The sequence below is a fragment of the Gavia stellata genome, chromosome 24 (assembly GCF_030936135.1).
Source record: "Gavia stellata isolate bGavSte3 chromosome 24, bGavSte3.hap2, whole genome shotgun sequence".
Lineage (NCBI taxonomy): Eukaryota > Metazoa > Chordata > Aves > Gaviiformes > Gaviidae > Gavia > Gavia stellata.
In genome coordinates, this window is record NC_082617.1 from 2,427,494 (window position 1) to 2,440,182 (window position 12,689).

The window sequence follows — 12,689 nt, forward strand, 5'->3', positions numbered from 1 at the left end:
ATGGCGGCGCCGTGCCGGACGCGGACGCTGCAGGTGGTGGACACGGAGTTCAGCGCTGACGCGGTGGAGTGGTGCCCGGTGGAGGGCTGGCACAGCATCCTGGCCTGCGGCACCTACCACCTCCGACCGACCGCCGCGGTGAGCCCGCCCGTCCGCCCGGCACCGCACCGGGACTCGCTTCCGCCCCCCGGCCGCCTCAGCCACCGCGCCCGGGCTCGGCGGGTGTTTCCCGCCCTTCGCGGGCCGCCTCAGCCGGGCGCGGGGGGTCCCTGCGGCCGCCTCAGCCGGGCGCGGGGGGTCCCTGCGGCCGCCTCAGCCGGGCCCGGGGGTCCCTGCGGCCGCCTCAGCCGGGCGCGGGGGGTCCCTGCGGCCGCCTCAGCCGCCTCAGCCGGGCCCGGGGGTCCCTGCGGCCGCCCCAGCCGCCTCAGCCGGGCCCGGGGGTCCCTGCGGCCGCCTCAGCCGGGCCCGGAGTGGTTTCCCGCCCTTCGCGGGCCGCCTCAGCCGGGTGCCTCGGGTGCCCCCTCGGCCGCCTGAGCCCCGCGCCCGGCCCTGGTCCTGTCGCTCCCCGCGCTGTGGGGCCGTGCCTTGTCCCGGCTGGGTTGGCTCGAGGTGGCTGCAGCGTGTGGGGCTGCGTGGGCCCCGCCGGTGAGTGTGGCTGGCTCTGAGGGAGCTGTGGCGGCTTTAATCTCTTAAGGGAGGGACTTGATGAGCGGGAGCCTTCTGCCCTGCTCCTGCCGCCCGCTCCTGGCAAGATCTTGGGTGGGGAGAGGTCTGGGGGGGGGGTAGAATCACTGCTAAGCCTACTCTTTTCTTCCCGTTTTTTCATGTAGACTGACCCCCGTGGAAGCAATGGGGCCTGTGACCGGACTGGGCGCCTCTACCTGTATCACTACAACGAGGAGCAGCCTTACATCCCGCTGACCGAAATCCAGAGGATTGACACTGCTGCCATCCTGGACATCAAATGGTAACAGTGGCCCGTCGAGGCTTGGAGCTCGCAGCAGCGTGGTCTGCCCCTCTGGGGTCCTGTTTTGGCTGTTGGTGTGGCAGCAACAGTAGTATTTACTAACTAAACTGTCCCTAGCTTCTTGGAGGGAATTATTCCCCAGTGTGCTCCTGTGAGCAAAGGGTGCGCTCATTTCTGTAATGCTTTTCAGCCTATCTATGAGCAGCTGGTCAGTGACTGTGGACTTATTTTGTTTATATAATAATAGATAGTAGATTTCCCCTATATGTCATCCCCTCCATGCAGGTTTGTGAGAACTTGAGGAGTCTTAGATTTTCTTCGTGAGATTTTTTTGGTCAAGTACCTTCTCCTTGTGCATCCTGGAATAAAAGTTACGACTTTGCTCTCCTCCTTAAATACAAGAAAGATGGACATTCAAGACTTGTTTAACTTCATCTTTTAGGTGCCATGTTCCCGTTGCAGAACATCCCATGGTTGGCATTGCAAACTCGACAGGCGCCGTGGAGTTTTGCCACCTGACTGGAAGCGAGGTAGGTGGCTGTAACGCCTGCTGCTGTTGAAACTGTATTTAACCCAGATTTGATACATCTCTTGATTTATTAGCAGTGTTCAGAGACATGTAGGAAAGCTCTATGGTTTCCATGGCTTTCTCGGTATGCTTAGCTTTTTAAACACCACTTCTTTTGTCTTCTGATAATGTTTCTCATAAATCCCACAAATTTGTTCATGGCACCAGAGAGACTGTCTGGGCTCTACCCACCTACAGAGTATGGGAGATGAGAGGCATGAGTGGAGCAGAAGCAAACCCTGGAAACTGTCACTTGAGAATAAGTATGGACTAACTGGTAAACACAGCAGAAGATGCAAAGTTGTTAAAAACGGGGAAGAATTTTGGAGAGGGGTTTCTTTCAGTTGGTGAGAGAAGGGAGTAATCAAGAGAGCCATTCCCACAGAGCGAAGAAAGCGGAAGCCAGTCTATAAGGGAATTCAACAGTCAGGTTATCACTTCTCCTGCACTTCATCACTCACTGAAAGAAAGCAAAGTTTAAGGGCGATTTGGTGGGAGATGGGTAGCAGAAGGGTGGGGATCCTGTGTATGCATGTGTTTGCCCCTCAGCTAGTACTGAGCCGTTGTACCTTGCTGTGGGATGTTTCATCTCTTCTTTAGTGTGGAACCCTAATATGCTCATCAGTCTCTGGAAAACACCTGCTGTAGGAGTAAGCAGTTCAAATGTTGTTACATACCTGCTATCTTCCCAGTCTTAACCCATTCCTTTTCTTTCCAGTAGAAGAACAGCTGCATGTTGGAACCATGCTTCAGGGTCGATCTTGGTGCACAGCGTCTGGCCTTGTCTTTAGACTGGTCCACAGGACGAGAGCAATGGTGAGGATGGGAGATGAAGGCTGGTATTGGAGGTTGCTCTGTGTGTGACAGTTTTCAGGCATAAGTTAAGGACTTTGGTGAATGAATCTTTTGGTGGCTTTTTGTGAAGCAACTTAAGACTTTCTTGGTCCCAGCTGTCTCCCTGCACCTTCTCTAGAAGTTATTATTTTCAGAGCAAGGGTAACAAGGGAACAGGAACACATACCGTGGCCGCTGTAACAGAGACTAAACCAACAACAAATGTGAGGTTGTGCCATGGTGAATGGCAGCAGGTGAGCCAGGGATATGTCTTCTGTTGCCTTTGCTAAAAGGAAGGACCAGAGTGGGATGCAGATGGATCCACTGGTTCCAACTCTGCTCTTAGAATGACTGAAATTTTAGTGTGAAGTTCTGCTTAAGAACTGCTAATAATAGCACGTGTAGGAAGTTTAAACATGGGTTAGTGAGAAACGGGAGAGAATTGGTTTGGAAGTGGTTCCTTCCTCTCTCAGATGCTCACACATTTGATTTCAGAAATGGCATCACTGCATGAAATAACATCAATTAGCTGTACCTTGAAAGAGGTGGGTATATGTTTTCTTTAAGTGCAAAACAGAGTGGTGCCTTTGGTGTGAGGCTGGAAACTGAGGGGATCAGGCAGTTGTGTGCTTAATGCTGTAAGGCAAATATTTAGTAGCTTTTGCTAATTAAAGCTGTTTCTGTGCGTGCTGTTTAACGAATAAGTAGAATTCCCAGTTCTACTTTCTTCTCCCTTATATTCCTACTTCCCTTTGTCTCAGACCTTCAAGATAAATCATTGTTGCCATGATGAAAAGTCCCTTTCAAGACTGTCACTGCTGTTACTTGAGAGACAAAAAACCCCTTCTAGAAGCCAAATGTGCAGCCTTCACATCTCTGTAGGAAGGGGGTGACCCTGTCTCTCTTGTGTGGAAATTTGGGAGATTCAATACAGTTTAGTAACTAGCATATGATGTAGAACTGGAAAGAAGCCCTGAGTCACCAAATCAGTACCTACAGTTGCAGGTAACCAAACAGAAGGTACCTAGTTCCTGTCAGGGGATGTTGGAAAATCTGTGCACTGTGAGCTGCAAAACTTTTGCCAGTGCTCCAAGCACATTGTGTCCAGAAACTGCAACTGTACTGTGCCACAGGAATAGAGCAGGAGAGGTCAGGATCAGCCAGTGCTTCAGATGCCTGTGATAGCAGGGAAATAAAACATTTCTTCATACTCCCAAAGAGGAAAGAGACTCTGAGAGGTCCTTGTCAGTCTGACTTGAAGGGGAAAAAAAAAAAATCCCTCTTCACGTGGAATTTGTTTATTGATGTAATATCAAGCATGTGCGAAGTCAAGTTATGCGTGTAGGAGAAAGAAAGACCCAAGGCTGGGTTTCTTTCCCTCACATGAGTGTAAGGGTTTGATCCCGCTGCAAGATCAGGGAATGGGGATCACTGATCTAAATGATTTTAAGACGGGATGGGCTGAAGCTAAAAAGAACTGTATAAATGCGTGCATTCCTTCCACTGTACCACCGGTTTCTATCAATGTTTAGTTGAATCAAACATATGTAGTATTATGTTACGTTATCTGTCTATACTTCGGCTGCCATTTTTTACTCTAACAGCTTCTTAGGACACGAGTTTCAGTAATTTCTAATGTTTTCTCTGTATCCCACTGTAGTGGATGTCCTTTGAGAGTGATCAGCAGTGATTCAGAGGGGAACCTGAATCTTTTCTCCATAGATGAATCTGCTCCTTCTGTGCATGTCCTGAACCAGTGGGAAGCTCACAAATTTGAGGCCTGGATTGCTGCTTTTAATTACTGGGACACCGACATTGTGTATTCAGGTCTATAAGGGCTGGGAATCTCATTTGGGGGTGTTGGGGAGGGGGCATCTTGTTTAGGGATGTGTGTTCCTTGGGATTTTACTTTCCAGGGTTGGGTACACTGCTTGCATCACACCGCTTGTAAGAGTTGGGGCCTCTGCTGGGGCTAAAAGGCTTCTTCATTGTGGGAAGGGGTTGGAGTTAATTAAGAGAAGCTGTGCCTTTTAAACTGTACTTTGGCTGGCTATTGGCAAAAAAGATGTTAATCTCTTGGGGTGTGCAAAAGAGCAGAGGGCTTCTGGAGTCCAGTCTTTTATTCTTCTAAATTTTTTTGCTTAGTAAAGTGAGGGCGTTGTTAACGCATGTCTCTTCTGTGGTGATGAGTAGCATGAGCCTCAACTGATGTTTGGCATGTCCGTTAAATCCTATGAGATCCTAGGGCTGAAAAGCATCAGCTCGGTGTTAACTGCATGGCCTCAGTGCCCTGCAGTGGTCATTTGGATGGAGTTCAGGGTAACAGTGTTTTGTCTTTGTGCAGGAGGAGACGACAGCCTGCTAAAGGGCTGGGACACGAGATGCAGTCCAGAGACTCCTCTCTTCACCAGCAGGAGGTAAGCAAGCCGTGCCTGCAGCTGGACCCTAAAGCTGGCCTGTATGAACATAGGGTGTTACCGTGTTCCTTCCCAAGCCACTGAATTCAGAGCCGCGCAGTGACAGTGGAGGCCTGTTTCTGCCTCCCTTGGGAAATGGAGATATCTATTACATTTTTTTTCATCAGGACAACTTCAGGTTGAAACTTTCTTCTCCGTGTCCTTCAATATAATAAGCCAACAGCTCACTTCCACACATGAAGATGGTGGTAGCTTCTTTCTAAAAGAAGGATCCTTTTGGGAATTTTTTTGTGTGTTAAATTTGGTTATCTTATTAAGGAACATTTTTAAGAAAATACTTTATTCTCCACTGTTCACTTAATTGAAGTAATCTTTTTTTTCTGGTGGCGTAACATATCTTTTAGAATATGATTAAAACAATATACACAACTCTCCAGTGAAATTTTATATGTAACCTTAAAATACACTGGGGATTTTTGCTATGGAAATATTAATGTTGGGAGTAAAGTCTCGTGGGAATGGAGTTGTTGTGCTGAAATTTTTATGGGCTCTGAACAACAGTTTATGGTACAACTATTACTAGAAAATATTTGTGCTGAGAGACTATGCGAGTAGAAGTTTTGCCCTGGAAAGGCTGTTGGATGGTGTAGATGGAATTCTGCCTGTGTGTTTCACTGGGCTGAAATTTGAGTTCACCTTGCTCTCTTTTCCTGAGACTCCTTGAAATTCAGGGAAGAATCCCTTCTCAAATCATACATTGCTGTCTCTTCCCTCTGCTGTATGTTACTCTTTTGCAGACACTCAATGGGTGTGTGCAGCATTCAGTGCAGTCCCCACCGGGAGAATCTTCTGGCTACTGGCAGGTAAATCCCTTCTGGCTGCGCTTCCCTAGTATGACCAGCCACCTCTGTTATTTCAAATGAGCTACTGCTGCTCAAGGTGTGGTCTCTTCAGCCGTTCAGCGTGGTGAAGAGCACGCGATCTTTCCTAATTCTCTTCTGTACTTGTTGCACTGATTCACCTTTGCTTGTCTGCATATTTATTTGTGATCTGTCTCCAGCTATGATGAGCACGTGCTGTTGTGGGACACCAGGAACATGAAGCAGCCGCTGGCAGACACCCATGTCGAAGGTGGAGTTTGGAGGTTGAAGTGGCACCCAACCTGTGATTTTGTGCTGTTAGCAGCCTGCATGCAGAGTGGATTTAAAATCCTTGACTGCCGCGGAAGCATGGGTGAGTGTTCAGTGGAACAGAGATGCTTTTGCGCTGCTCTTCTGCTCTCCTTTCCTACCTCCAGGTTAATGGGGGAACGCCAGCTCTGAGCTTTCTAGAAAGATCTAGATGTTAATAGCCATCGACTTTTATTCCAACTTGAGGTAACTCTTCCAGCTTTCCCAGACCTATCTTCATTGTTGGCCTGATCAGTTGTGCGAAGGCACTGTTGTTACTCATCTGTAAATCTCTCATAACTTCTTTTCATGGGAAGACACCCTGTTTGTCTTGGTGTAAAGGCAGTACCTGTTAACATGATCCTTCCAGTTTGTATTCATTGTGATGGTTCAAAGAGGTTCTTCTGAATGTCAGGTGATGCTTTACTGTCAGCAGAAGTTACTGACCTGCTGGTGAATTGGTTATTGCTTCAGAAAGGAAGTGCTGTGCAGTCTGGTTAATCTAGAATAACACGAATAAGCTCTCCATGTGAATCAGAAGGTATTTACATGATTAAAAGCTGTTTCCATTTACATTACAAATACAACCTTGCATAAAATGGTTGCCTTGCTAGTTTTCTCCAGGCCTTGGGCAGATCCACAGCTTGCTAAACGAGGATAACATTTCTGCTGTATAGGGAAGGGAGGAACTTGATGTGCATTTGATATCAGAGACAAATGCTGAAAACTCATGGGAAGAACACATCTGCAGTTTATTAATAACCAGAACCTGGTCTGGCAATCTTACCTGTTGTATTTATGGCTCGGGGGATATTATGGGGATCACTGTGTGATCCGGCTTGTCTTTCTTGAGCCTTTTGAGGTATTTTGAATAATGATGCATGTTAACGCACGCTAAATCTTCTCCTGTCTGCTTACTGAACCAGGGAAAATCAAGGCTAATGAGAGGTGGCCGAAAATTGTCAGGAGAGCCAGAACCTCGTTTCTCCTAGAATGCTTAACTGTTGTGAATAAGGCAATAACCAGAGAACTCTTCCTGTAGGACACAGCCAATGCTAGAATGGCTTGTGAGCAGGCTGCTACAAACCATTTCACAACTTGATTTCTGCTCATTTCAATTTTTTTTAAGCGGAAAACACGGAGGAATGTATCATCCTGTCATCCTATGTCTTGCACAATTCCTTGGCCTACGGCGCTGACTGGTCAAGGCTCTGTCCAAGGGATTCCTTGACTGCAACACAGGGCTCTGCTGCTGCGTGCCAGCCTTTGGAGGAGCTTGTGGGAAGATCGGAGGAAGGAGATGAGAGACTGAATTTGCAGGTCCAAAACCTGAAGATAATTTATGAGTCTCCTACAGCTACTTTTGATGTAATACTGGATGAGGAGAGTGAAGGCTCTGCCCTGCCGCTCAAAGCAGAAGGGGCTCTTAAGCTGCCTGGGGATCCTGACCTGGTTAGGGGCTCTGATTTAAAGGGGAGTTTAGATTTAGCTGGGGGTCCTGCCCGAGGGGGAGATCCCGAGTCAGCCAGCGGTTCTGACTCGGGAGCTAAGAGACCCAATGGAATGGGCCTGGACAGAAGTGGTGATTCAACCAGTTCTTCAGACAGTCCAAAAGAAATGAGCATTGTAGCAACTTGTTCTTTCTATGACAATATCCTCCATGTCTGGAAGTGGGAGATGAGCCTGGTGACCCCTTCGGAGACGCCCAGTGCTAGATCTCTGTCTGACAGAACAGCTAAAAGTTTGCATTGACCAGTCCCAAGGGAGAGGGGTAGGACAACTCCTGTACCGAGAGCAACATCTGAGCTCACGCCCTGCCTAATTTCCGTTGGGCTTTTCCAGTTTTATTGTTGAGCCTGTGAGCCTTCTCAGGCTGAGACTGATGGAATTACTGGTGTTTTATTTTCAGCACTGAGGGAAGGCTTTGTTTTGAGGTGTGTGGTCAAGCACAGACACGTTTATTTAGTTTTCCCTTAATGTACTAGTTTAAAGTAGGACAGCCTTCCTCTCAAAGGCTGCTGTTTGTACCTTGTATTTGAATCCCTTCAAGGCTGGTTTGCATTTGTACGATTGATCTGTTAAGCCCATTCTCCTCCTTCCATCACAAACCAAACTTGTCCGCGCTGCTACGCACAGACAAATGCACAGGATGTGGTCAGAGGTTTCCCTGAATGTCTCGGAAAAGCCCACGAGTAGCGGCTTGGCTGTGTGTGTAGCTTGCTGTGCGATCTGTAAACTAGCATGTACCTTGAGAAGACGCTCAAAGACAGTCCAGATGCTGGCAGTGCGATGTGCTCATAGTGATCTTTAGCAGAGAGGAATCCTTTTTTAGAAGGAAATCCAGACTGGCCAGTATGACAGATGGCAGTTCAGTGACAGGAAGCTTTGTTCTGAGCAGGGCCTTTCTTGGAAGGATTCTGGTGTATCTGCACAGCCCGATTTTTACATCAGACTCATCACCTGGTTGCAGTCTCACTTTATCACTCTCCAAGCTAAGCACAACCTGGTTTAGCGTAAGTTGCGTAGTGAGCCCCGCTATGTATGTTTTAGTGCCACACTTAACCACTCCCCCACAGCCTCTTGGTATCAAACTCACGTTTTCTGCTCTCCGCAGTGAGACATACGTTTAGGTCCAAAGTCAAGATCCTTCCGTTTTGTACAGGTGAACAGCTTTAAGATCAAAACCTCCAAAAAGTACAAGCAGTGTTTCCTGACATCTTTTAAGTTCAAAATAATGAAGTACAGAAACCAAAATCTTAACAACATTGCCCTAACTACCTCCAGGAATGGCTGCAGAATTTCTCATGGTTGCTCCGTTAGCTTTCTTTTTTCACTGTGAAATATCAGCAAAACACCGTTTCTGGAACACTGTCTCTGTTATCTTCCTAGAAACAAAAAACAGCTTAAACTAGGTAAGTAACTTCTAGCTTGCATGGTTTCTCTTTGAGAGTCCTAAAGAATTAGTTGCCTGGAGGGAAAGAAACACCAGCAACAGGTATCTATCTGTAACTGCTGCATCTAAAACAAGGTACAGCAAATCAGAATTTTACTGCTTTGAAACTCCTTTTTCAAGGGTGAATGTGTATTTTAGAAAACATTCTTGAGCACTGTTACATGAAGATTCATATTAGTATTGTGAACAAGAGGTTTTGTTAAAAAAAAAAAAAAACAACCCACCCTATTTTTGGATGTTTCTAAAATAAAATCCATATAAGTGATTTATCTTTCTTGGTCATTTTGATTTTTTTAAAAGCTCCGTGTGAGGACCTTCCGCCTTGCCTGTGATGGCTCAGTCTCTCTGAGGGCGTGTGGTGGTGTTGAATGTTCTTTGGGAGTCAGAGTAGACAATCCAGTTTCCTCACGCCTCAATGAGAACACCGAGGGTGTATCCCTGTAGCGACATGGCTTTTGACTATGACTCTGTCTTAAAAGGTTGTAATGCTTTTTTTATTGCCATGTGAGATTAAGAGGAAACAGTCTGAGGTTAGCGAAGCTGGAGCAATGTTGCAGAACGCAACCAGATTGGGGCACTTGATTTACACATTGTGCTAGTCCTTGCTTTGCTCTGAGAAATGAGGAGTCTCTTATTAGGGTCTGCCTTGGCGTAGGGAAGGTAAGGCAAGCGACTTGTTCAAGACCAAGATGGTATTAGCATCAAAGGGTACGGGATCTCCCGCTCTCCGGCCTTGCGTTCGCCTGTCCTACGCCCCCCTCCAGCCAAGTGCAAACAGTCATCCTTTCTGGAAAGTGTGAGGTGGAGCATAAGTGACACCCCTGAAAGGACGGGGCAAAGCAGCACCTCTGCCCACAGCATCAGCATCCAGAGCTGAAAGCAGAAAACAACCACTTTTGTATAACCGTTACTCCGATGAGCTGGAAAATAAGTGAAAAAATATTTTATTGATTAGAATTAATTAATCAGAAAACCTGTGCCTTCCTTGACCTTGGATGCAATTCTTGAACCTTCTATGCCAAAGTGTGCTAACTACTTCATTTTTGGTTATTTGGGGCTGCAGCACTAAGAAGCGGAAGCCAGCGCAGCATCCCCTCCCCGCCATCACAGCCCTATCCAGCCCTGAAAATACCTATTTTTTAACAACATTTTAAGGACTCATCTGTCAGTCTTCGTTCCAGACTGGATGCTCGCTGAGAACTCAGCAAACATGCTCCCTTTCTCCAAAAATGAACATTTTAATTGCGATTTAATTCTCTAATGCTTAAGCCTTGCAGTAATTTGTATTTGGAAAACCTCATGCAAAAAAACCAAACTTGAGTACCTCTTGGGAGGGCTACAGTTGCCAGACACAGAACTGTTACACAAGAATCCTTTTCTCAAGGACTCCAGCGCTTGGGTGTCAGAGAAAACATGTTATTTCCAAAGACATTTTGAATTTAGCAGTTTCTAATTTAAACAGTTGCACACAACTGTCTATGTAAGTGTCACTTGTATTCATTTAATTTGATAAACAGCAAGACACTGCTTTTGTAGGAATAGATGTCCAAAATTAACAATTCTTGAGATATGTTTCAAATATAAACTGTTACCTTGCAACTTCAAGCAGCTGCACTGCTAAGGAACAGACATTAAACATATTTATTAACTCTATCTCGATTTACTCTAAAAGAAAGAGTAGCTTTAAGGCTTGGGAAAGCCTGGAAAAATTGTGACATTCAGTTTAAGCTGCAGCTCTCTCCTCGGCAAGTTTAGGGTACAGGCTTGGTTTTGCCTGTTGGAGGTCTCACTCGCAGTTTAGCGGAACACTTCCTGGGGCTGGGGGTAAATCCATGGAAGTGTTCCCTCTTTGGCTGCAGGTGCCACTCGGCACGAGTGGTGGCAGCGCTCAGAGTGGGGTATGCCATTCGGCATGCAGCAGCCTGCTCTCCACAGTTGGGAACTCCAGCCTCCCTCAGGGAGATAAGACCTGTCCTCTCTTGTTCCCAGAAGACAGCAATTCCTTCCCAGAAGGAAAGAATGCTCTTTCAGCAGCCCAGAGAGAAAATGCCTCCTGCTAATTAGCAGCGCCTGGTCAATCAGCTCTTGTCTGAGCGCAAGACACCCCCATGCTGACACAACTAAGGCTTTCCTTCGTCAGAGATGGGAAATTAACCACCATTTTCCCCACAGCAATTTAATTCAGACACTGCAGAAAGACAAAGTGGAAGGATTTGCTTTTAATAGCCAGTGACAGAAACCGTCCCGTGTTTGCTGATGCAGGTCGCCTCTTGCACAACGGTGATGCTCTTCCCGGCGCAGCAGCCCGGGGAGCCCCGCTGCTTGCTCCCTACCGCACGTAGTTCTTGGGGAAGAGCTGGAAGAGCTTGCCCTCCTGCGTCGGCTCGAAGCCGTACTTCTGCAGGTCGCTGGGGTCAAAAGTGCCTTCCTTCACGTCCTTCTCGATGCGGGGAGCCACCACCTCGGTGAAGAGCTGCTTGGCCGTCATAGGCGGCTCGGAGCCCTCGGGGGCACGGTACGAGACGTAGGGCTTGAGCTTGAAGCCCTCCAGGTCGGGGACGACGAACTGGGGCACCATCTCCTTGATGAGGATGAACTTCTTGTTGGAGGTGAGCACGCCCAGCTTCTTGGCCCCGCGGCCCTTGTTGTAGCTCCGGGGGCCGCGCTTGCTGGTGAACGGGGACATGCGGTCGGCGCCCCGCACCAGCCCGCGGGCCAGCTCGGTCAGCAGCCCCATGCCGGGCACCTGCGGCCTCCTGAAGGCTCAGCGAAGCCGCGGCCGTTGGGGGCAGCGCCCGTCCCGCGCCCCCCTCACGCCCCGGCAGCGGCCCCGCGGAACTCCCTTCACCTCAGCGCGCTCCGACCTCCGCACCCACCAACACCGCCCGCTCGCATTGGCCGAAACGCGCCAGCCAATCCGCAGCGCCTATCGTACCCTGCGAAGGTCGCGGGCCATTGGGCGCGGGGGTTGGGACTTCCCCGCCAATTAGCAGCGAAGAGCCTGAGGTGTGGGCGGGGCCTGCCGCTCCCCCTCAGCGGGCGGCGGGTGGGGTCTTTCCTCCGCGGTCTCCGCCCCGGCCCGCGGGGGTGACCGTTGTCCCCGGTCCGGGCGGTCCCGGCGGCGGCAGGTGAGGGGTGCCCGGGGCAGGTGAGGGGTGCCGCGGGGTGCCCGGGGCTCGGTGGGGAGCGGCGGCGGGGGGCCGGGCCTCGCAGGCTTGTGCGGCTGCACGGGAGGTGCCGGTGCCCCGTGGCCCGTGCGGGAGGTTGTTTTTTAACGTCCGTGTTCCGTGATTTATTTTAACGAGAGTAGGGAGGCGGAGCCGGGCAGGGGCTGAGGGCTCGGCCTGCTGGGGTGGCAGCGCGGGCGGGGTGACCCGGCGCTGGCCCGGGGTCTGTCCTGACCCGCTGAGGGGCTGCGGCTTCTTTCTGTTTAAGGCTTTTCCCCCGGAAAATAAGCGCCGCTGAGCGTCCCCGTGTCGGTACGGGACGCGTGGCTGAAGCCCGGTATTTGCGTTTTCCTTAAAGCAGATGTAACCCGGGGGTGGTTCTGTTTGTGGCGCTGGGGTGTGGGCAGCTGGGGGGGCTCCCGCGCTCCTGGGGGTGTTCGGGCCGTTGGGCTGCCGGGTCTGCGGGGGGGTCCGTTACCGGAGAGCAGAGGCGCAGCCGCGCGCTCGGGCCTTTCAGGGAACTGGTGCTCGGCGCTGGTGAGGCCGTACCTCGAATGCTGTGTTCAGTTTTGGGCCCCTCACTCCAAGAAGGACATTGAGGTGCTGGAGCGTGT

The 12,689-nt window shown here is 49.6% G+C and overlaps 3 protein-coding genes across 3 annotated transcripts in view; 2 read left to right on the forward strand and 1 right to left on the reverse strand.

The window, feature by feature from the left end:
- On the forward strand, positions 1-9,177 carry DPH7 (diphthamide biosynthesis 7). The gene is made up of 9 exons (XM_059828784.1): positions 1-138; positions 831-967; positions 1,410-1,497; positions 2,257-2,351; positions 4,030-4,196; positions 4,714-4,786; positions 5,584-5,649; positions 5,847-6,019; positions 7,085-9,177. The coding sequence occupies exons 1-9, from the start codon at positions 1-3 to the stop codon at positions 7,705-7,707; spliced, it is 1,560 nt and encodes a 519-aa protein (XP_059684767.1). The 3' UTR covers positions 7,708-9,177.
- A 1,935-nt stretch (positions 9,178-11,112) lies between these two features.
- MRPL41 (mitochondrial ribosomal protein L41) lies at positions 11,113-11,667 on the reverse strand. The gene has a single exon (XM_009822180.2). The coding sequence runs from the start codon at positions 11,643-11,645 to the stop codon at positions 11,238-11,240; it is 408 nt and encodes a 135-aa protein (XP_009820482.2). The 5' UTR covers positions 11,646-11,667; the 3' UTR covers positions 11,113-11,237.
- A 343-nt stretch (positions 11,668-12,010) lies between these two features.
- The window catches only part of PNPLA7 (patatin like phospholipase domain containing 7), a 126,251-nt gene continuing 125,572 nt past the window's right edge, over positions 12,011-12,689 (forward strand). Inside the window, exon 1 of the mRNA XM_059828765.1 lies at positions 12,011-12,036. The gene's annotated coding sequence lies outside the window, so the exon portion shown is untranslated. The remainder of the gene's footprint in view (positions 12,037-12,689) is intronic.

What these genes read in the sequence shown, in the direction of transcription:
- DPH7 (XM_059828784.1), top strand. Translation starts at nt 1, where the DNA reads ATGGCGGCGCCGTGCCGGACGCGGACGCTGCAGGTGGTGGACACGGAG. An exon ending in ACCTCCGACCGACCGCCGCG is followed by an intron (nt 139 to 830) that starts GTGAGCCCGCCC and finishes TTTTTCATGTAG; the next exon opens with ACTGACCCCCGTGGAAGCAA. An exon ending in CCTCTCTTCACCAGCAGGAG is followed by an intron (nt 4,787 to 5,583) that starts GTAAGCAAGCCG and finishes ACTCTTTTGCAG; the next exon opens with ACACTCAATGGGTGTGTGCA.
- MRPL41 (XM_009822180.2), bottom strand. Translation starts at nt 11,645, where the DNA reads ATGGGGCTGCTGACCGAGCTGGCCCGCGGGCTGGTGCGGGGCGCCGAC.